A 24317-nucleotide genomic window follows, 5' to 3' on the forward strand; every position below is an offset into this window, starting at 1 on the left:
ATCTATCTATCTATCTATCTATCTATCTATCTATCTATCTATCTATCTATCTATCTATCTATCTATCTATCTATCTATCTATCTATCTATCTATCTATCTATCTATCTATCTATCTATCTATCTATAAACTGCTTTAATCTATCTATCTATCTATCTATCTATCTATCTATCTATCTATCTATCTATCTATCTATCTATCTATCTATCTATCTATCTATCTATCTATCTATCTATCGTTTCATACTTTTTAAAACTGTGTAAATTAAACAAACTATTTCCAACAGACTTTCTCAAGCCAGCCTAAAGTTTGTCTCGACGAACTTTAATAATCTAGTTAAACCTGATATTCAGACATCCCAAATCTCCCGGAGATTCTGGGAGTCTTTATGCATTTGCAGGACTCATAATGCCCGCAAACGAGTGATAATCTCCCGGAAATCGCGCGTCTTCCTCCCGGTCCTCAAATAAGTCATGCACCCTTCTCACCCCCGGATCCCTCCTCGCTCTATAGAAACGTCGCACGCACTTTGTCAAACGCCCCCAAACCCCCTCCCCGCTTTTCACATGATGATGATACCAACCCTAGTGGGCGGGGAGAACTAGCATTAAAGGCACAGACAACAAAAAAAAGCTACATACATTAGTGTTGATAGCAGAAAATTCCAATATTCTAAAAGGTATAATAAATAATCTGATGGGTGTTTTGAAATAAAATCTTTATAGACACGTTCTGGAGACAAAAAAGACGTATCTTAAATCTTGAAAAAGGGGTAAAATAAGTGCACTTTAAGTATATTTCTATGAACAAGTGTACAAGACTTTTTTTGTTTGTATAATTTAAGTATACCTAAGCGCAATTTCGGAGAAATACCTATACTAATGTTGCATATTGTTAGTTTATTTGTTCTTTATTGTTTATTAAATGTTTACTATATTGGAAAAGTTGAATTTCATGGAGGGAATTATGGGAAAGTCAATTTACAGTTATTCACTATATATATATAAAGCAAACTTATTGTTAACCAGGTTATGGATTTTTACTGTACCATTTAAAAAAAAAAAAAAAGTGGCCAGGCAGTGGCGCAGTAGGTAGTGCTTGCGCCTCACAGCAAGATGGTCGCTGGTTCGAACCTCGGCTCAGTTGGTGTTTCTGTGTGGAGTTTGCATGTTCTCCCTGCCTTCACATGGGTTTCCTCCGGGTGCTCCGGTTATCCCCACAGTCCATAGACATGTGGTACAGGTGAATTGGGTAGGCTATATTATCCATAGTGTATAAATGTGTGTGTGTGAATAAGTGTGTGGATGTTTCCCAGAGATGGGTTGCAGCTGGAAGGGCATCTGCTGTGTAAAAACTTGCTGGATAAGTTGGTGGTTCATTCCGCTGGGGCAACCCCGGATTAATAAAGGGACTAAGCCAACAAGAAAATGAATAAATGAATGAATTAAAAAAAAAAATCATTTGCTGTTGAGGTCACTTCTATTTTTTAAGTGTATAATAACTCTGAACACATTAGAAGTGGTGAAAAGAAGCTCACTGATCCTTGCTAATGCTAAAATGTGCTTGCATGACAGTGAATTTGTCCTTGCCTTTCAAGCAAGAACATCTGAAATATTCTGCTGTTAAAATATGTACTGCATGCGTGTGCGTTGATCAATGGCTTCATGTTAATTTCTGCTTCATTTTTGAGGCCTTATTACTGCTGCCACTTTGCTATGACGACTTTTACAAATCCAATTTTGTGACCAGACCGTCAAAGTTCTAAATGAGTCATTAATCAATCCGATCGTGCTCGTCTAATTTATTTCTCATTTTAGGAGCTTTGCATCAAAGGAGCCCAAATGCTGCATACCAAAAGCTCATTGGTGGAGGAGGCAGCCAATGAGCTGATTAACATGCTGCTGGAGTTGGAGCAGAAGGAAGAGGACGACAGAAACCGTGATGACAGCAGGACAGAGAGCAAAGTGGAACAGATGGAGAGCGATGGTAAGAGCTGTTGTGCATCTTCTGCAGTTGGCACCAGAAAAGATCTATAATTAACATTTTTTTTGCCATACTAATTCACAGATTGTACACAGACATATTTTAAAGTCCATGTAAAAACTAAATTTTTCTACCTCACATTGTTATTTAATTTAATTCATCTTTATGTCTATAGTGCTTTTATAGTGTAAAGTGTAATGTAAAAGTAGATTAACATTGAAGTTCCCCTTCGGGGGGAACTTCAGCACTATAAGTGGATTTGATTGTAAAATCCACGCATTGGGGAGGTTCGGTTCAGAAGCTACTCGTCTGAAAGAGTATTGAACGGGCCAATTAAGAATGAATTGGCAGCGCAAGCCTGCGCAGGTGAGCGGCATAAGCAATCAACTGAGTATATAAGCTCACCTGGCGCCAGCAGACGCTATCCTTTTCGCTTCAGAGACTTTCTGATCGAGTCGATGAGGGTTCCTCCTGCTGTGACCAGCGATTCTGAGCGAACGAGAGCATTCTCCCGGTCCAGAGTGTGTACACGCAGTGGCAGACGGTCGAGCTGGGTTTCTCCCTTGCCTGGCGTTCTTTGGGTCCGGTCCTCCAGAGCGGTGCGTATAAAGTTGCAAACTTCACAGAAAGAGCAACACAGTCGTGCAGCACGTCCTTATCAGGACGGCGCTCCGACTGTGCGTTTCTGGATGCGGTGGTTTCCTGTCCTCGGATGATGGGCGCGGGCACTGCGTTACATGTCTGGGGGTCCAGCATGTTAATGCGCTGCTCGCGGGCAGATCATGTCGTCATTGCGATGCCATGACTGTTGCGCAAGATCGCGGTTAGCCTTTGCAAAAGGGCGAACCACCCCAGTTGTCCCCTGCTCTGCAGCGGGCACTCGGGCAGATCTGAGGGTTTCAGCGAGAGATAATCCGTCGCCCACGGGCCCGCGGACCTCCCGCTCCTCTAAGCGCTCCATCCAAGCTTCGGGCGGGGGAAGCGATCCGTCTAACAGATGGTAGCCCTTACGCCCGATGACACCGGAGACCAGATGTCCACCGCGGCATCGGAGGGTGGGCTTTCATTGTCCGATGATGATCCAGACCCGCTCGCCCCCTTCGGGCTGGTGAGCGCTGTCACTACGGATCCTGAAACGGACATGTTAGCCGTGCTTTCCCGGGCTGCTTCGGCCGTGGGTTGGAGATGGTTTATCCCCCAGCTCCGCGGCCGGACCGACTAGAGGGGCGTTCCCTTCTTCCCGGAGGTGCACAGTAGGCTCACGCGGTCTTGTAAAGCACTTTTTTCTGCTCGTGCTGCGTGTTCCTCCACCCTAACCACTCTTGACGGTGAAACAGCCAGGGGGTATGTGGCGATTCCTCAGGTTGAGTGCGCGATGGAGGTAAATCCGCGCGGCGCCTCTTCTTGGCGGGTTCGCCTCGTCTCCCATCCAAAGCCTGTAAGTTATCTACCTCCCTCGGAGCTAGAGCTTACATAGCTGCGGGCCAGGCTGCTTCCGCCTTGCATGCGATAGCCACCTACCAGCGCTACCAAGCGCAGGCGTTGGCCGAGCTGCACGAGGGTGGGTCCAACCCAGGCTTACGAGCTTCGCACCGCCGCCGACTTAGCTCTTCGGACTACTGAGTCCGCTGCGTGTGCGTTGGGGAGGACGATGTCCACATTAGTGGTCCAGGAGCGCCACCCCTGGCTGATATGCGCAAAGTCGACAAAGTCTGCTTTCTTGACTTCCCCATATCCCCAGCCAGGTTCGGCGACACTGTCTGTGAATTCACCCAGGAATTCAAGGCGGTGAGAGAGCAGTTGGTGGGTGATGTCTTATCGGCGGTCCGTAGCCCGCTCCGCCCGCCGTGCCATTCATACCTGCTCCTCGCCGAAGGCGCCCGCCTACGAGAGCTGCTCCGCCCCCGCACACGCCTTCGGCGAAGCGAGCGCGTCGGGCACCTCGGAAGCAGGCAGCCCCCCTGCCCAGAACGCCGCTAAGTCCGGCAACGGACCGCGAAGCGCCCCTGGGACAGGCCATCTGGAGAAGAGGGAACTTGCTCTTTCCCCGCTGGAGGGCGGGGCCCCATTTCCAACGGCACTTTTTACTGCCATGAAAACATTATGAAAGGGCACTTTTCACTTCCCCAGATGTGACAGCCCGAAATCTGCCAGTCTGGGACGCTATGCTTTCTAGCTTGCAGATTCGGTGCGTTTCGCCAGTGGCTCATGAGCGCTGGGAGGACGGTCTCCTTTCTCCCACCCCTCGAGCCTCCCCTCCGGAGCTCGGGTTTGGAGTGAGAGCAAATATCTTACCTCCAGCTTTTCCGTGGGACCCGCGAGCTTCCCGGATCAGCACACCCACTCCGCGCTGCCCCACTGCTGGTACGTCAGCGATTGTAGCGATGAGTCCATTAGCGAGAGCTCTGCCTGCCTGGTTAGCGCGGGCCAGCTCTTCGCGGTGGCTCATACGCACAATCAGACTCGGCTATGCGATTCAGTTCGCGAAACGGCCCCCCAAGTCACGGGTGTGTATTCACCAGGGTCAGCCCCCTGTCCGCCCCTGTCTTGCGAGAGGAGATTGCTGTCCTCCTGGCGAAGGATGCAATCGAGCCGCTCCCTCCAGCCGAGATGGAGAGCGGGTTTTACAGCCCACGCTTCATCGTGCCCAAAAAGAGCGGTGGGTTACGGCCAATCCTAGATCTGCGCGTTTTGAACCGCTGCCTGCACAAGCTGCCGTTCAGAATGCTCACGCAGAAGCGCATCCTCCGGTGCGTTCGTCCTCTGGGTTGGTCTGCAGCATTAGACCTGATGGACGCGTATTTCCATGTCTCCACTCTTCCTCGCCACCGACAGTTTCTGCGGTTTGCGTTTGAAGGTCGAGCTTGGCAATACAAAGCCCTCCCCTTCGGGCTCTCTCTGTCTCCGCGGGTCCTCACCAAGCCCGCGGAGGGTGCCTCAGCGCCCCTTCGGCTCGCGGGCATCTGCATACTCAATTTCTTTACGACTGGCTGAATTTGCCCTCTCTTTTGATTATGCACAGAGTTGATTATGCGCAGAGACAAAGTGCTCTGGCACTTCCACCTGTGGGGGTTTCAGGTCAACCGAGAAAAGAGCAAACTCGCCCCCGTGCAGAGGATCTCTTCTCTCGGGCTGGAGCTGGACTCGGTCACCATGGCAGCGCGCCTCTCCGGAGAGCGCGCTCAGCTGATGCTGTACTGTCTGAGAGAGCTCGACAGTAAAATAGTGGTCCCACTGAAACTATTTCAGAGGCTCCTGGGGCATATGGCATCCGCAGCCGCTTCATGCCGCTCGGATTATTCTATATGAGACCACTTCAGCACTGGCTTCACGATCGAGTCCCCAGACGCGCATGGCACGCGCGCGCACACCGAGTCTCTGTTACTGCGCTGTGTCGCCGCGCCCTCAGCCCTTGGAGCGACCCCTCGTTCCTACAGGCCTGGGTGTCTCTAGAACAGGCGTCCAGTCTTGTTGTCGTTTCAGCAGACGCTTCCAACACGGGCTGGGGGGCTGTGCGTTGCGGGCATGCGGCTGCGGACCTGTGGAAAGGTACCCAGTTGCATTGGCATATCGCCTGGAGCTGTTGGCAGTGTTCCTCGCTCTCCACCGTTTTTTTCCGGTGCTGGAGCGGCAACACGTGCTGGTCAGGACGGACAGTACGGCGGCGGTGGCGTATATCAGCCGTATAGGGGGTATGCGCTCTCGCCGCATGTCTCAGCTCGCCCGCCGTCTGCTCCTCTGGAGTCATCCGCGGCTGAAATCGCTGCACGCCATTCATATTCAGGCAAGCTCAACCGTGCAGCCGATGCGCTCTCACGGCAGCCTTGCGTCCTGGAGCATGGAGACTCCACCCCGAGTCTGTTCAGCTGATATGGGCGCGATTCGGGGAAGCCCAGATCGATCTGTTGCTTCCCCCAAGATCGCTCATTGCCAGTTGTTCTTTCCCTGACCGAGCGCTCTCGGCACGGATGCACTGGCTTACAGCTGGCCTCGGGGCACGCGCAATACGCGTTTCCCCCAGTGAGCCTGCTCGCGCAGTTACTGTGCATGGTCAGGGAGGACGAGGAACAGGTTGCTGGTTGCGCCCCTCTGGCTCAACCGGACCTGGATGTCAGAGCTCTCCCTCGCGATAGCCCTCCCCTGGCAGTCCCTTCGAGAGAGCACCTACTCTCTCAGGGACAGGGCACCACCTGGCACCCTCGCCGATCTTTGGAGATTTTTAGACGCGAGGAAGACTTAGGTAACCTCCGATTGCGGTGGCTAATACCGTCACTCGGGCTAGAGCCCCCTCCCCGAGCGCGCCTATGCCCTGACGTGAAGTCTATTCACTGAATGGTGTGTCTCTCGCTGAGAAGACCCCCGTAATTTGCCAGATCAGCGTTGTGCTTTCTTTACGCCGAGAGAAGCTGGAGAGCAGGCTGTCGCCCTCCACACTCAAGGTTACGTGGCTGCCATCTCCGCTCTCATAACGCGGTGGCTGGCAGCACCGTGGGAACGCATAACCTCATCATCCGGTTCCTCAGGGGCGTTAAGCGAATTAATCCACCCCGCCCCCTCTCATGCCCTCTTAGGATCTCGCCCTCGCTACACAAGCCGCGTCAGATCCCTTCGATCCTCGACTCAGTATATTTCTGTCCCTGAAGACAGCTCTGCTGGTCGCGTTGATATCGATCAGAGGGTCGGGGACCCGGAGGCATTTTTCGGTCAGTGACTCGTGCCTGTAATTGGGCTGGCTTCTCTCACGTATGAGACCCCGCCCGCGATATGTGCCCAAGGTTCCTACCACTCCGTTTTAATACGAGGTAGTGAGCCTGCAAGCGCTGCCCTCGGAGGAGGCAGACCCAGCCCTTATTTATTGTCCAGTTTAGATCATCTGAGCAGCTCTTCGTCTGTTATAGCGGTCGGCAGCAGGGAAGTGCCGTACCGAAATAAGTTCCCACTAGATTGTGGATGCCTTCTTTCACTATCAGAGCCGAGATGAGCCGCGTCCCCCGAGAGCGCGTGCGCACTCCACTCGGAGCTTCGCATCCTCTCGAGCGCGCGCACGCGGCGCCCCTCTAACAGACATCTGTAGAGCTGCGGGCTGGGTGACACCCAACACATTTGCAAGGTTTTACAATCTGCGAGTGGAGCCGGTTTCCTCAAGGGTATTAGGTAACCCTTGGTGATTGAGGAAACAATTCGGTAGGGTGTTGAAACACTCTTGCTGCGCCATTTTCCCTAACACGGAGATACGTGCGCCTTTTTATCTGTCAGTAAAGTTCCCCGTCAGGTGAGCCCTGCAGATTCCTCCGTGGCCCCCAGCACTGACTCAGCGGAGGAGTCACTTGCTGGCCCACTACGTTGTAGGTCTGCCCGCTGGTCAGCCCGCGTTTTGGGTAAAGGTGCCTGCTATGCGTGGTCCCCACTAGGCGATCCCATATGCTTATTCAGCCACGGTTAAGTCCCCCCCTGGGCGGACCCGTGTCTTCCCTCCCCGCTAACCACTCTTTTGCTATGCGTACTCCCCCTTTTTAGGGCTAGTCCATATGTAAATTCTGCCATCTATCCCCCTTTGGGTAACGGATGGCCTCCGCAGCGTCCTCCCTATCGGGATTGCACGCTTCCCAACGTACTGTCGTATTTTCCTAGAATTATCTAGATGCTCACGACTTCCCAAAAAAATATATATAAATCCGTAAAACTTCTGTTGAAGTAGGATAAATTAGGGCCAGGGACACGTTGGAGGACCGCGCCCCCCATGATGTGGGTGCGTCACGCTTGCTTGACTATCTCCTCATCGGGGGTGTTGGTAAGGTGCAGTCATTATGGCGCTTTCAATGGGCTCCCAATGCGTGGATTTTACAATCAAATCCACTTATAGTGCTGAAGTTCCCCCCGAAGGGGAACGTTCGAGGTTACTAAAGTAACCCTTCGGAAGCACTATACTCCGTCGCCATAATGACTGTCCCTTAGCTGTTGAAAGTCTCTTCAGCTTAAAAAGGATAGCGTCTGCTGGCGCCAGGTGAGCTTATATACTCAGTTGATTGCTTATGCCGCTCACCTGCGCAGGCTTGCGCTGCCAATTCATTCTTAATTGGCCCGTTCAATACTCTTTCAGACGAGTAGCTTCTGAACCGAACCTCCCCAATGCGTGGATTTTACAATCAAATCCACTTATAGTGCTTCCGTTCCCCTCCTCGGGGAACGAAGGGTTACTTTAGTAACCTCGAACGTTCTAGTGAACTGAAACTGTGTCAGTCCAGTTTTCAATGAATTTTTCTTCATTTAGTGAATAATTAATTTCATCAAATGAAAAATTGGATAGTATGCATATCAGCCAATCAGATTCAAGAACCATACAGAATGTTTGTCTGATAATTTTGAAACGAATAATTTTATATATGTAATAATGAATAACTGAATATGAATAATTTCGGCTTGACTGTATAACCATGAACATTAAGGGCTCCATTTTGACGGTCCATGTGCAGAGCGCAAACGCTTTCAGGGCCTGTCAGAATCCACTTTTGCTATTTTAAGGATGGAAAAATCCGCTTTGCACCGTGGCGCATGGTCTTAAAAGGTTGAGTTTATTTTCTTAATGAGTTATAGGTGCGTTTTGAGAATAAACCAATCAGAGTCTCACCTCCCATTCCCTTTAAGTGCCAGTTGCCTTGCGCCATGGCACATTTGCTATTTACATGACGTAAAGTAAGTGGAAAAACTGAGCATTTCACTAGCAAGAATACAGTTGAACAGAGCATCTGCAGTGCGAGAATGAGAGATAAATTAATAACTTTCACTTTCGCTCTCGTGGATAGGGAAACCTTGTGGGCACAGACATCAATTAGCCTATAAATAATTAATTTAGTTTGTTAAGCGCAAATATTTGTTTCAAACCTATTTCTAAATTCAGTTCTAATAATGAAGTGTGTCCAAAATACTGAGTTATATCCCAATACACATGCTGTGCCCCATATGGTCTAAAACCTGACAGGTGGGCAAATCTAAGCTTGTTTTTAATAAAACAAATATATATATGGATATAATAAATAATACTGCTAATAATAATAACATTATACAAAAGCAAATTGAATGAACTGAAAAAGCCTCCCGAGATGAAGAAGGCATAAAAGCAGTGATTTGTCATATTTATGTAGGCGTGAAAATAATATGTTTTGTAATATTTGAATCCTTTATATTTATATTCTATGTATATCCTTATTATATCCTATATACCCTTAATATTTAATTATTTTTCATATGTAACGATATTTGGCTATTGCTCTACATCTTGTGTGTATTAAGCAGTGTGTAAGCGAGGCGCAACTCTGCACTGGACTATAGACCGGGTTTGTTTTGGTCTATTAAAAAATCTATTATATTCTCTCAAAATAGCAACGCACCAGCAATGCGCCTCAGAATGCCTTCCTTTTTAGACCAGAAAGCCTATGGACGCACATATAAGCGCAAATGCATTTGCTATTTAAAAAGCGTGGCGCAACACCTCAAAACAACTCTTGCGCCAAGCTGAAACTAGCAAATAATTAATGCGTCGCGTCTTGCACCACATTGCGCCGGGTCCATGATAGGGCCTTAAAACTACAATTATGTTGTTAAAAATAATAGGGCTTTTTTAAAGCATAGCATATTCTTATATTACTCAAATTGCTTGGTTTTCGTTTTCCTCCCGTTTCCCTCTCTAATGATTGATTAAGCAACACTGCATGATCAGTTTCATCATGTTCTGTTTTATTTATCCAAACAGAGGAGGAATGTAAATCAGAGGGCCGTCTTTTCTCACGCAGCACTATGGCCCCAAGCCTTGGACCATCTTCTCCATTACTGCGAAAGAAGAAAAAGTTGGATCTGATGAAGGTGATGGAGGAGGAAGCAAGGGAGCTCCTGTCTCACTTTAATCATCGGAATGTGGATGCGTTACTGCGGCTCACACGTAACACCCTGGAGACTCTACGCAAGCGAATCCACGCGTCATCGCTGATGCACTTTCTGGGTTTGTGTTATCACTTGTGTTTATGCCTTGTGTTAAATTAGGGTCAGATTATTAAACAGTGCAAATCAGCACAAGACTGCAGCCCAATGAAAGCTCTGATGGAAGCGGAAAGTTCTGCTTGTGATTTACTGACAATGTTAATTTAAAGAACACAGATGCAGCCAGCTCATTTGCATAATGATCAATGCAATCTACCAAGAGCAGCATAAATTAGGGTTGCCGACAAGCAGAGCAGATGATAATTGTTTGAGCAAAATTATCTCCCCTCAACCATGCTGTAAATAACACATTATTTCCATCTGATAGGAGAATTCCTACAAACAAACAGTGTAAAAAAAAAACTTACTGCCTTCATTTGTTTAGTTGAATCAAATTATCTTTTCTAGTCATTTCAACTTACAGCAGTCAAACCGACTAAAATATTAGGTAAAACACTGTATAACTTAAAACGGATAACGAATAGTTGTAGTTAACTTATTGAAATAAGTTAACATAGCATAAAAACTTTTGTTGTGATGGTAAAACATTCACCCCTCACACACCTCTTACCCTAAACAGATCTAAACTGTGTTTCCTACAAAAATACAAAGCAGGTAATGTTTCACTTTTTGTAATATTATTTTTTACAATGATTCTTGGGTGGTAATGTATTACAAGTAACATAAGTTATGAAATCAGATTACTTTCTGAAGTAACTAGTGAAGTTACACTTTACTTTTTTATCCACAAGAAAACATCTGAGTTACGTTATTAGAAAAGTAATTCAGTTTAGAAAAGTAATTCAAGTCAGAAAAAGTAATGTCCTTTCCCCATACTGAAAGGAGCATAAGTTCAGATGTAGATACCTACTTTAGTTCTACATGTAGCTTAAATGTGAGGATGTATTTATTTATCTTATTTGTACAAACCTGTCAAAAAGATGTTTTTACACAATTCATTCGTGCTGTCATAACACAAATCGTTTAAGTCAGTGGTCCCTAACCCTTTTATGATTGCAGATTGGTCAACGATTTACAATTTTACTGCGGCTCATACGAAGTATAAGGCTGAATTGATTTGGTCAGTTCTTGTCACAAGACTTGCTTTGCGCTCATGGCATTCTAAAAAAATTTAAGATGTTTTCAACTGGGTGCACCTGGAAGGCGTGAGCGCGTCACATGGCTTGCGCGCGTCGCTTGTGCTCGTCGCTCCCATTATGCCATTGGAAATAATATGCTCTCTATATGCCACTGAAAATAACAACTTTGTGGGCAGAAAAGCATGATATGTGAACAGCCCCTAAGGCCGCTGTCATTTTCGTTCTACAGCAGTTGATCTTCTTGCACAGATGTGCTGGATTTACCTGATTTGTTGACAAATGGGTAGCAGAATCATTCCTTGGCTTCGTGGATTCTTTACTGGGCCTTTTCTCCTAAACAAAGAAACTTTCCAAAGACGTCTGCTTTATACTTATTTTGCAAACTTGTGGGTTAAATTTTGGCATTCAAGTGACCGAGCTATAGCCGAAAGAATTCTGTCATTTTCCAAAATAAAAATTGATTAGACTGTTAATAAATAAAACTGAAATAATTAATGAGTTCTTGTGCAGCCTGGTACCAATTGATCCACGGACCGGTACCGGTCTGCAGCCGGGGGATTGGGGACCACTGGATTAGGATAACCTAATTGTTTAAGTGGATTGAACGTAAAACAATTAAGTTGTCTAAAAAACTCATGAATTGTGTTAGTTCAGCTCATTTTAAATAAGAAGTTTGAGCAAAGCAGCAAAAAAAAATTTTTTTGAGTGTATCCCTAAAATATATAAAACGGTCTTATCAAATTCCCTCACTTTTACTGACTAAAAATCTGAATTTCCATGACCGATAATAAACAGAAAAACAAGACACTGTTGTGCTTTGCATACTATTTAAATGCTTTTAGCTTGAATATGATTTTGCAGAACTTTAACAGTCTCTATGAGAAAAACAGTGGATAATTTACCTCAGATTTTGAAAATACCCCGATATTCCAGAACTTGTATGAAAATATACAGTATATAAATTCCCTGAAAGGTCTTGAATAGACCTTTTAAAATGCCATGATAATCTGGAAATTCCATGAACTGTGGGGACCATGATAAAAACTGTGAATGTGTGAAATGCAACTTGTACATTTCATTCAGCCCGAGGTTTATTCACATTTCAAATCTAGTATAAAAGAACCTTAACTTTGTCAAAATAGTGTTTATAAATTAATAGTACATCTGTAAAAGGTTTATTCTTTTAAAAAAACTTTTCCCAAGTGCTTATTAACAGATTTTAAAAAACAAGCACGTTTAAATTGTGACAGTTTAATGATTAATTTCTATAAAGTAATTCATTTGTCTTTGCCATGATAACAGTGCATAATATGTTACTAGTTATTTTGCAAGATGCTAGTATTCAGTTTGCCAGATTGTAGTATCAGTGGTATGCAATTATATATAGTTGAAGTCAGAATTATTAGCCCCTCTAAGTTATTAGCCCCCCTGTTTATTTTTTCCCAAATTCCATTTCTGTTTAACGGAGAGCAGATTTTTTCAACACATTTCTAAACATAATAGTTTTAATAACTCATTTCTAATAACTGATTTATTTTATCATTGCCATGATGGTAGTAAATAATATTTTACTAGATATTTTTCAAGACACTTCTATACAGCTTAAAGTGACATTTAAAGGATTAACTATAATAACTAGTTAGGAAAGTTATTGTATAATGATGGTTTGTTCTTTGGATAATTGGAAAAAAATGCTTAAGGGGGCTAATAATTTTGACCTTAAAATGTTTTTTTTATTTTTTTATTTCAAAAATAAAACAAATAACACTTTCTCCTTAAGAAAAAAATATTATCAGACATACTGTGATAATTTCCCTGCTCTGTTAAACATCATTTGGGAAATATATAAAAAAATCAAAGGGGGGCTAATAGTTCTGACTTCAACTGTATATTATATTTATCCAACAATTTATCCATCAGAGAAATTTAATAGGAAATACTGTGAAAATTTAGGAAGGCCACTTAGGAAATATTTCAAAAATAGGAGGACTAATCATTTTGACTTTAACTTTATTATATTTATAGTAGATGAATAAGTAGTGTAATCCATTACATTCATTAATAATTAACTAAGTATATTGTAACACATTTAGTATTTTTTCTTCTTCTTCATTTTTTCAAGTAACACACAACAATAATATTTACTTTATATAAAGTTACTTCTACAACACTGCTTGCAACTATTATATATATGCAACAAAATAACTGTGGCAATTGCAATGCTTTGAACCTTTTCATTGCTGATTTTTTTCATTCATTCCACTGACTATGTACTTTTACTAAAAGTTAAAACAGTGTTAACAAAGAATGTTTGTGCTGACTCTTAATGTGGTCAATTTGCCAAACACAAAGCTCTATATAATGATTTAATGGGTCAACTTTAACTTGTTTCTATTAAATGTAATGTCTCAATGAGAGAATTTAGCCTCTTAGGTTATGCAGGTTAGCTCCATATACTGGTTTCAAGAGTTCACACTTAGATACTGTTTGACAACTTGTTAGCAAGTTAGCAGGTTTGGCATGCTGTCCCGGGAGAGAACCCTGAGCTCGGAGATAGGTGAGTCCAGGACTATAAAGCTCCGCCAGGTCCATAAAGCATGCGAGGGGAGTACGAGGTCAGGTGTTCTCGAGAGCTCCCCTCAGCAAAAGAGGAAAGGAGGAGAAGGGATGGATGGGGGGTTTCTTCGGAAAACGAAGATAAGGGAGTAGTTCTTAGCTTGGTTACTTATAGTGAGTTTGGATCAATCCGATTGGCTAGCCAATAAGTGTAGATGACTGGCCAGCTGCAGTCAATCATATCACGTGCTCCTCTCGAAATTAGTTTGTGAAACTTCTTTTAATTGGTCAACTTTAACTTGTTTCTATTAAATGTAAATTATCATGCAGCAGAAGCAGACTCCCCCAGTCGCCAGAAGGGAAGCGGGCCACAACCCATCTTTCGGGCAGGAGTGTGTTTAGCCATCCCCAACATCATTATGGTTCCAGGACTTGATGAAGTTCAGCATGCCTTGAACAGAGCTGTGGACTATGTGGTCAGCGTCAGTAAAGGAGTTGGTCAGTGGAGCAAAGAGAGAATTTCCAAGGTGTGTGTCTTCAATCCCTCATTTAGATAAGAAGTATGACCCTGCATTCATTCACTTTTTATGGGTGTTTAAGTGTAAGTTAAATTATTTCCTATTCAAGGACTATTAATTAAAATGTGAGATTAAATTGAGAACACATTACATTAATATATTTACCTACATTTGAGGTGACAAACTTTACATGCTGAGTGAAATCTAACCTATAGTAACTGTAAACTAACTGTAAAGTAACCTGCAGTAAAAGGCAAAATTCTAGCTATGGCGATATGTGAAGCATATTGTGCACTTTGAACCTTGACTAACAAGAGTGTCCAGCAGTTCTGCAACACTGATAGAATACATGTCATTTGTGCATGTGTTTGAAAACGTAACATTCTGTAGTGCATTTAGTTACTGTTTATGGCCATTTCTTGATTTCAGTCATCAAACAGTAAACATCCTTCATCTTTATCGTCTCTTGGTTGTTATGTATGATGATTTAGGATACTTTCATTGCTTCCACACTGTACATGTTTGCTGCATTTGTAAAGCATCCATGTCTTGATGTCAACGGACTGATTATTCTACTTGGGCAATCACCATAGACAAGAACAAAAAAAATAGTGACTGCAGGTTGGGGAAAAATAGTGTGGGTAAAATACTGATAAAGCACTGGAAAAGTACTTCAGTAAAATACATAAATTAAACTACTTACTAAATTACAATTCCTGAGAAAATCTACACAGTTACAGTGATTTGAATATGTGTAATCCATACTTTACACCACTGCCTATAGTGTACCAAAGACTATGGACCCTTTTCACATTTTTGGGTTTCTTAGCAGCTTAAGTCTACATAGTTGGGTAAGCTGAGAGCAAAGTGAATGGAAAAATTCAACAAATCATATTTTACAAACCTATTTGCTGAAATAATGAAAGAATAACTTAACAATGGTATTATCAAGACTTTCAGAAAAAAATAAATAAAGTGAGACTGATATTGGTAGTCGTGTTCGGTTTCTAGTTTTTTTTGGAGTCGACTTCACTCTGAACCACAGCGGGAAAGCCCTCCACACGGAGGTAAGCGGTCCGCCGGTAAGCGCCAAAAGGAACAGCGTCATACCCCCCCGTAGCGTTCGCTTTAAAAATTGAAATGCGGCCATACGTACCTCCGGCTACATAATTAGCAGTCTCCAGAAACGTTCGCGGGACTACGTTTTCAGAATGAGCCTGTGTTGGTTCTGCCCCATAGATGCTGCATTGGAAACAAGTTTCATAAGCGGTAATTTGTTATTTTTGTAATTTGATGCAAAGAGGATTCAATACATAAATAAAGACACATAAATGTTTTTACATTAAAAGAAAAAAATCAAATATTAATAAAACTTTCAAGGATTTAGGATGCTGGTCACCATTAAACACATCACAACAGTCTTCTCAAAAAAGGTCTAATACACAAGACATATCATTGGCATAGGTTTGAATGGGGAAAAGTGTAACAGTCAATATGGCGAATAAAGCTCTGCCTTCTAGTACAGGAGTCAATCATCGATCGCTATAGTCTGATGATTCTCTGGGGCAAGGGCTCATACCAGACATCCGATTTTTTTTATGAATCCTCTGGGGTTTAGCAAATGCACTGAAATCTCCACGAATACTTGCTTCACAGACATATAGAGAAATATATTCACATAAAGCTTGACATCGCTACTTTGAAATGAACCAACTACACTTGAAAACAAATGCTCTTTGTTTATGTAATCTGTTTGAAGCAATTGCTAGCTACAGTCCGTCCCGTCAAATGCACTTTACATGACAGAAATTACTCAGATGCCGACAAACTTGTAAATAAAGAGGCTGCGGTCATTTTGTGAAAAGATTTGCCATCAAGACCATCTTGGGAATTACTACAGAAGACCATTGTGATTGGGCGAGGATGATAATGTAGAACACAACCATAAATGAGGATGATGTTGTAATTCACTTTGAGTGCGCATAGTCTGGGCAACCTGAAAAAATGCAGATTTTGTTTGATTCGGATGTTTAAGAAACGGTTGTTTAACTTTATTGGCGATTCAAAAATATGAAATGTAATAATAAGCTTGCCAAACAGTTTTGGAGAATTTAATATTTCTCCATTCAAACAGAATTCCTGAGCATATTGTCTATTTTAAAGATGGCCGCCGAGTGACTTTCTTTGAAAGGACGTTGAGTGTACCTAATATTTGAATCACATTTTATTTATATACTTTATAATTATTGGGCTCTATTTTGAGGGTCCATGTGCAGAGCGCAAAACGCAGGGCGCAAACACTTTCAGGGCGTGTCAGAACGCATTTTTGCTAATTTAAGGACGGGAAAATCTGCTTTGCGCCGTGGCGCATGGTCTAAAAGGATTGAGTTTATTTTCTTAATGAGTTATAGGTGTGTTTTGAGAATAAACCAATTAGAGTCTCATCTCCCATTCCCTTTAAGAGCCAGCTGTGTCGCGCCAAGAGCGCATTCGCTATTCACAGGACGCAAAGTAAGTCTAAATGGAAAATCTGAGCATTTCACTAGCAAACAGTTAACAGTTTTTATTTTTTTTTTTACAGAAAACTGTTAAACAGAGCATCTACTGCGTGAGAATGAGAGATAATGGATCTACTTTCACTTTCGCTCGTGGATAGGGAAACCTTTGCGCACAGACATCAATTAGTCTATAAATAATTAATTGTGTTTGTTAAGCGCAAATATTCGTTTCAAAACTATTTCTAAATTAAGTTCTAATTTCCAGCAAACGAATAAATTAACAACAATAACCAAGTGTGCTCAAAAACCTGAGTTATATCCTAAAACACATGCTGTGCCCCATATGGTCTAAAACCTGACAAGTGGCAAATCTAAGCTTGTTTTTAATAAAACAAATATAAATATGGATATAATAAATAATACTGCTAATAATAATGACATTATACAAAAAAACAAATTGTTATGAATGAACTGAAAAGACTCTTGAGATAAATAAGACATAAAAGCAGTGGTTTTTCATATTTATGTAGGCTAGAAAATAATATGTTTTGTAATATTTTAATCCTTTATATTTATATCCTATTTCTATTCTTATTATATCCTATATTTATCCTTAATATTTAAATTTTTTCATATGTAAGGATATTTGCCTATTGCTCTCTTGTGTGTATTAAGCAGTGTGTAAGCGAGGCGCAACTCTGTGCCGGAGTTTAGACCGGGTTTGTTTTGGTCTAATGAAAAATCTATTATAGTTTCTCAAAATAGCAATGGGCCAGCAGTGCGCCTCAGAACGCCTTCCTTTTTAGACCAGAACTCCTATGTACTCACATATGAGCGCTAATGCATTTGCTTTATAAACAGCATAGCGCAACGCCTCAAAACGACTCTTGCGCCAAGCTGAAACTACCAAAAGACTATTGCGCCTTGCGCCACATTGCGCCGGGTGTATGATAGGGCCCATTGTGTTTTCTAGAACTGATGTGAACTTTCCATACCAAATACATGTAGTTTTTGTCTAATATATACGAAATGTCATGCTTGAATGTTTTTGCTGTCGCAGAGGAAAATGAGTGAGCGACGCATGGCTGCTTTGAAACAGAACAGCCAAGAGAGTGAATCCGAAGACGCTGATTCGACCTATCACAGCTTTGCCGGTACGACTCTTCCTTACCTTCTGTAATTACACAGCTCAGCAGAGCAAATGAAGAACTAACAACTCCTTGGCCAGTAAATGTTTCTTTATAATCGTTGAAAACTGAATCAGTCTAAGGATAAGTAGATCTCCAATCATTTGATAAATTATACTAGGGAATACAGAAATAGATGCAGAACCATGGATGTGAGTGGCGATATGTCATTTGTGTCACAATAATAATATAATTCACATCGTTTACTCTCTCTCCATCTCTCATTCTGAGGAAAAAAAAGAAAACTGACACAAAATTGATTGAGCTCAGCAGTATCACAACAACATATCTCTGTCTACTGTAATGAAGCAGCTCGGCCTGTAAATCTTTCATCCCTTAAAATAGATTAGAGATAAAGTGTCCTTCATACAGCTGATCTGAGGCAAAAAGATATATTACTGAAAAGATTATTTTAGAGATATTTGAGTGTCTCTGTGCTCGCTTATTGACTTTGATTTCTCATTTTTGGATGTGTTGTTTCTCCAGAAGGCAGTACCTCGGATATATCCGCATCTGCAAATCAGGCCATTCCTTTTCAAATCAAGAACTACCATAAAAGCATCTCAGAAAACAAAGAGATTGTCAAGCTGGTCTCTGTGCTTAGCACATCCATCAACTCCACCAAGAAGGTCTGCTTGTTTAAACTCGTTTTACTTTTATGTATTCATGTATGCTTGTACAGCGGGTAAAATAAGTACTTGTGTCATGATTTTTGCAGGTAAATATATTTATAAAGGAGCTGTTAACAGGAAATTTATCAAGATTTTGGTAAATCCCAAACACACAATTAATACAGAACAATTTGTTATGTGTAAAAACAATGGAATGACAGAAGGAAAGAGTACTGAACTACTGGAATGTATTTAATACTTTGTATATAAGGCTTTTTTGATAACGACAGCTTCAAGACAACTCTTGTATGGAGAGTTCCATTCATTGCTTAGGTCTTGATGGTTCTGTGTGTCTCATCTATGAAAGCTTTAGTTCTAATTGTTTTATTAGCTTCAGGTCAGCTGATTTGCTGAGCCATACTAGCAGCTTTGTTTTATTTTCTGAAATCGAGTTGAGAGTTTCCTTGGCTGCGTTTGGGGTCATTAGCCCCTTTCACACATACAGACCTTTCCGGAAAATTGCCGGCAATTTTCCGGAAAGGTTGTATGTGTGAACAGGTCCTTTTTGAAAATACCGGTAAATTCGTTCTGGCTTTTTTCCGGAAAGAGAAGTTGTAACATTACCGGCAATTTGCCGGAATGCTGCGCTGTGTGAATGCAGAAGCAAGATTGCCGTAATAAGCGCGTGCACGTCTAGAACGTGCTGACGTGAGACGTCTGCTTTAGCCAGTCACAACAGTCAGACGCATTTACGTCCGCGCGGTTTGTGAGAATAAAAGCCTTTGAATATTTTTCCAGACACATTTAGCTGCTAGAAGTTAGTCAGATCACGTTTATATGTTCTTCTTAATGCCAACTGTGTAAATAATCATCGATGAGATGCTTATGATAAGCCGTTGTTTGTTTACCTTCAAGCTTTGTGTGTGCCTGTGAAGCAGACTGTGAGCGCCTGCACACGCACATATTATGAACATCTCGACATGCAAATATGATCCTGCGAAAGTTGTTCACAATATTGATCATCCACAGAGTTTGTAATTTAGTCAAATGTTTACAAATACAAGCGCAGCCGTTTAAAGCTCATTTGTGGTGAATGATGTCAGAATTTACCGGTATTTTGGAATGGATGTGTGAATGCTCTTTTCCGTAAAATTTCCATAATGTCCTCGCCTGTGTGAACAGCGCTTTTTTGAATATACCGGTAAAGTCGTTCCGGAAATTTTCCAGATATTTTCCGGTATCACTGTGTGAAAGGGGCTATTGTCTTGCTGAAGTGTCCACCCTGGTTTCATTTTCATCATCTGGTAATGAAGGTGTAGGGGGCTGGTGTGGGGCGTGGGTGGTTGGGTCGTGAATATATGTGAAGGGGTGGGGGGGGTGGGGGGGGGGGGTTTGATAATGTCTCTGGGGGCACCCTATATGTATGGTCGCTTAGAATGGTGAAGGTTATAATAATAATAATAATAATAATAATAATAATAATAATAATTCCTTACATTTATATAGCACTTTTCTGGGCTCTGAAAACGCTTTACACAATGGGGAGAATCTCCTCATCCACCACCAGTGTGCAGCATCCACCTGGATGACGCGACGGCAGCCATTTTGCGCCAGACCACACACCAGCTGATTGGTGAAGAGGATACCAAGTGATGATATGCCAATTATGATATGGGAGATGGTTAGGAGGCCATGATGGACAGAGGCCAGTGGGCAGATTTGGCCAGGATGCCGGGGTTACTCTTTTTTTTGAAGGACATCCTGTGATTTTTAACGACCACGATTTTACGTCTCATCTAAAAGACGGCACTCACTGAGCAGTATAAAGTCCCCGTGATTATACTGGGGCATTACAACCCACACAGACCACAGGTTGAGCACCCCCTGCTGGCCTCACTAACAGCACTTCCAGCAGCAACCTAGCCTTCCCATGTGGTCTCCCATCAAGGTACTGACCAGGCGCAGCCCTGCTTAGTTTCAGTGGGCGACCATGTGAGAGTTGCAGAGAGCTAGCTGCCGGCTATTAGTTATAAGTTATAAGACAACGGCACCTTTTTATTACAATTGTTTCGGTGAAAAATCGTGACATTTTTAATATTTATTTTATCCGCTGTACAATATATGTGTGGTTTAAAGTATAACCACAAGTCTATTCACCAAACTTTAGCTTTTATATAGCAAAACAGGTTCTGCAGAATCATAATTGACACAGCAAAAGTTGCACATATCTTCTTTTAAACCTTCTGGAACACCTTGACCTATAGACTTCCAAAGTGATACTGTGCATTTGTTCAACTAAGGACTGAGGTGAAATGATTTTCTCTAGCAATTGACAGCACAAAACAGAGACTGTCTTCAAAGATATTTTGAACCTGAATTTGTTTCCCCCTAATCATTTTAAGTGAATAAAAGCATGTTTTTTTGACATGTTCAAATACTGTATCTGTTGCTCATTAAATCTTTTTCATTTGGTTGTGTTGATAATGTAACTATCAGAAATTTTATGGTAAACAACATGCATCAAACTTTTCATATATTTTCACAGGAAATAATGAACGCTTTGGAGCGCTTTAGCATGTATCACCACATCTGGAAGAAAGATCGAGAAGAAACCATTCAGAAATTCATCCAGGGAAACCCTTTTCTGTCTGAATTCGAGTCTCAGATCCTATACTACAGAGATCTGGAACTAGAAATTAATGCAGAGCCTGAGTTTATCTCAGTAGGAGCTCTGGCACTATATACAGGTAGGCCATCTCTTAACAAAAACATTCAGGAGGGGTTAAAAGTTCTAAGGGGTTCGCAGACTTTCAAGAGTTGCGTTAATTAATAATAGAAAAGGCAAGATTGTATCAATCAGTGTGAAGTTATACTTTAAAAAAGTAAATAATTAGTAATCGCATCATTAAAATTGCATTTAAGATATTTTTGAATGACTTTGTTTGTAAAATAACTTAATTACTCATTAAGTAATTTAGTTACTCGAATCAACACTGCTTAAAATTCTGACATGACCTTTAAAATTAATTTGAAAATGTAAAATTAGAGTCTAAAAACATATGTATCAAAATACAAAACATTTCACAGTAATGGCGTATATCATCATACATTTCAAACTCAATTAATTGTTTTTTAAGCATGTTCAATCATCTTGATAAATGAAACCTTCTTTTGTTGAAATATATGATTATTCTTCAAAATATATTTGTTTAACAAAAAAAAAAACAATTTCTCTACTTCTCTGAATCAATTTAAACAGAACTGTTGAATTTATTTATTGTATTTAAAGCAATTTTCTATTAAGTAACTTAAATTGCCTAAAAATGAATAATAATCTCTTATTCAGTAGAAAAGTTTTTCAGGGTGTACTCACACTAGGCTATCTGAACTGTGCCCAGGCACATCTGACCCCCATTTCTTGGTTCATTTGACAAGTGTGAGTGCTCCAAATTCCAGGTACAGTTCGGTTGGCAGGCCCTGGCCCGGTTGGAAGAGGTGTGCCAGAGTGCAGTTTGGTTGGCCTGTGGTGCGGTACGCTTGTAATGTAAAGCATGCAAAGCCTGCCTGAGCTTAAAACTGAAGATGCTACGTCACTTTCAAGGGACGGTTTTATATGAATTAATTAATCATTCTTACTTTTCAATGAACATAGTTTTTTTAACATACAAACCCCTCACTGCACGTCAGCTGCCACCTTCAGCAAACCTCCTAATACGTACAGCACGATGATTTTCACAAACATTTCTAAGCATTAAAAGTGGTGGAGATGTTCAACAAAATATTTGACTGCATGTCACTGCATATCAAACGGCTTAAAATAACACAAAACAATATAACTAAAGCAATCTCCATTATATAGAGCTAGATCACTTCTCTTCTGTTACACTAAACAGTCGCATCATTAATGATGTAAGCGTGCTCTAAATCGGAAGGCAAAAAAAACAATGAGTACGGGCCAAGGGGGAGAAGGGAGGGTTTAAAGCTACTTTAATTACACCCATACATGCTTGATATTGAATAAATGATTGTTCCATATTTTAATTATCTAAGCTACAATTAGCCTCTTCATGTGTTTTGTTGAACCTACCTACAGTGGATCTGAAGTTGGCTCTTACTTCCGAGACCAAGAGCTGGATGGTGGATTTTGGCCAGTATTGCAACAGGAAGTACCGCATGGAGATGGAACAGATCTTCACATTTATCGATGAGGCGAGCAAGAAGCTCAACAGGCAGATTAAGGACTTGGATGATATCCGTATTGCCATGGCAACGCTTAAAGAGATCAGAGAACACCAGATCTCTATAGACTTTCAAGTTGGCCCAATTGAGGTACTCACAATTAAAAAGACAGTAATACATAGAAAGTGCTTTAAATGTGACCCAAGACCATATACACACACACACACACACACACACACACACACACACATATATATATATATATATATATATATATATATATATATATATATATATATATATATATATATATATATATATATATATATATATGTATGTATATAAGCTATTAGTTTGTCCCAGACAATGTATTTTTGGCTACTGCCAAAATATATCCATGCAACAAAAGATCCTAGTTTTGTGGTCCAGGATTACATTTCCATCAATACTTACTCAAAGATTTATGAAATGTGTAACATAATGCATTTTATAAATCTTTAAACAAGTATTGATAGTGTGCAGGAATATTCATTCAGTTATTTTCTTGTCGGCGTAGTCCCTTTATTAATCTGGGGTCACCACAGTGGAATGAACCGCCAACTTATTTAGCACATTTTTACGCAGCAGATGCCCTTCCAGCCGCAACCCATCTCTGGGAAAGTGCAGGAATATTTGTTTTGTTTTTTCTGCACATTTTTACATAATGCTTTTCTCCTATGCACCTGTCATAGATTCTGGTGTGCTTAATTTAAACTGATTAATCCACTAGAACACAAAAATACATTTTTACACAGCTCTTTTTTGCGTACCTACAGTTAATGGTGACCAGAGCTGCAAAAATACATTGACCTGCCACTTTATTAGGTCAAACTGCTCATTAAGGCAAATTTCTAATCAGCCAATCACATGGCAGCAACTCAATGCATTTAGGCATGTAGACATGGTCAAGATGATCTGTTGCAGTTCAATCTCAAGGTCAGCTTATTGGCTTAAAAGCCTCACAGACATTGTTAATAGTATCGGAAATTTGTTGTCATTTCAGTTAAAGTGTACTGTTCAGATTCCTCAGGTGGTATTTTCAGATTTGGACCATACTTGTGGATCAGTTGAAGGGTTAGTTCACCAAAAATTTTTTTTTTTGTTTTACTGTAATCTTTAAAGAGGTTTCAAACTTTTGTTTCTTTCTTCTGTTGAACACTAAAGAAAATTATTGAAAGACATCTTAATCTGTAACCTTTGACTTCCACAGTAGGTAAAACAAATGTTTGTTTGTGTTTAACAGAAGACAAAACAGTTTGAAACAAGTAAAGGGTGAGTAAATGATGACAGAATTCCTATTTTGGGGTAAACTATCCCTGTGCTTGTGAAGTGAGATTTGTTTCTGGTGTGCTTAGTTTGAACTGATTGATCCACTAGAACACAAAAATAAATTTTTACACAGCTTCTTTTTTTTTTTGTCTACCTACAATTAGTAGAGCTGCAAAAATACATTGACCGGCCACTTTATTAGGTCCAACTGCTCAAGACAAATTTCTAATCAGCCAATCACATGGCAGCAACTTAATGCATTTAGGCATATATACATGGTCAAGATGATCTGCTGCAGTACATACCGAGCATCAGAATGGAGAAGAAAGCTGATTTAAATGACTTTGAACGTGGCATGGTTTTTGTGTCAGACGGGCTGGTCGGAGTATTTCAGAAACTGCTGA

The 24317-nt window shown here is 41.6% G+C and overlaps 1 protein-coding gene across 10 annotated transcripts in view; it reads left to right on the forward strand.

Annotated features, from left to right (window-relative positions):
• Positions 1-24317, forward strand: part of dnah5 (dynein, axonemal, heavy chain 5) — a 242680-nt gene that overhangs the window by 59598 nt on the left and 158765 nt on the right. For 3 of the 10 annotated variants that reach the window (XM_073925786.1, XM_021466849.3, XM_073925792.1), the window contains 7 exons: positions 1817-1985; positions 9733-9978; positions 13943-14139; positions 17689-17782; positions 18302-18444; positions 20972-21173; positions 22520-22755. In XM_073925786.1, the coding sequence (XP_073781887.1) occupies positions 1817-1985; positions 9733-9978; positions 13943-14139; positions 17689-17782; positions 18302-18444; positions 20972-21173; positions 22520-22755 (1287 nt within the window). The remainder of the gene's footprint in view (positions 1-1816; positions 1986-9732; positions 9979-13942; positions 14140-17688; positions 17783-18301; positions 18445-20971; positions 21174-22519; positions 22756-24317) is intronic. The other 7 variants (XM_073925787.1, XM_021466850.3, XM_073925793.1 and 4 more) reach the window with 3 other exon arrangements.

The sequence above is a fragment of the Danio rerio genome, chromosome 16, assembly GCF_049306965.1.
Source record: "Danio rerio strain Tuebingen ecotype United States chromosome 16, GRCz12tu, whole genome shotgun sequence".
Lineage (NCBI taxonomy): Eukaryota > Metazoa > Chordata > Actinopteri > Cypriniformes > Danionidae > Danio > Danio rerio.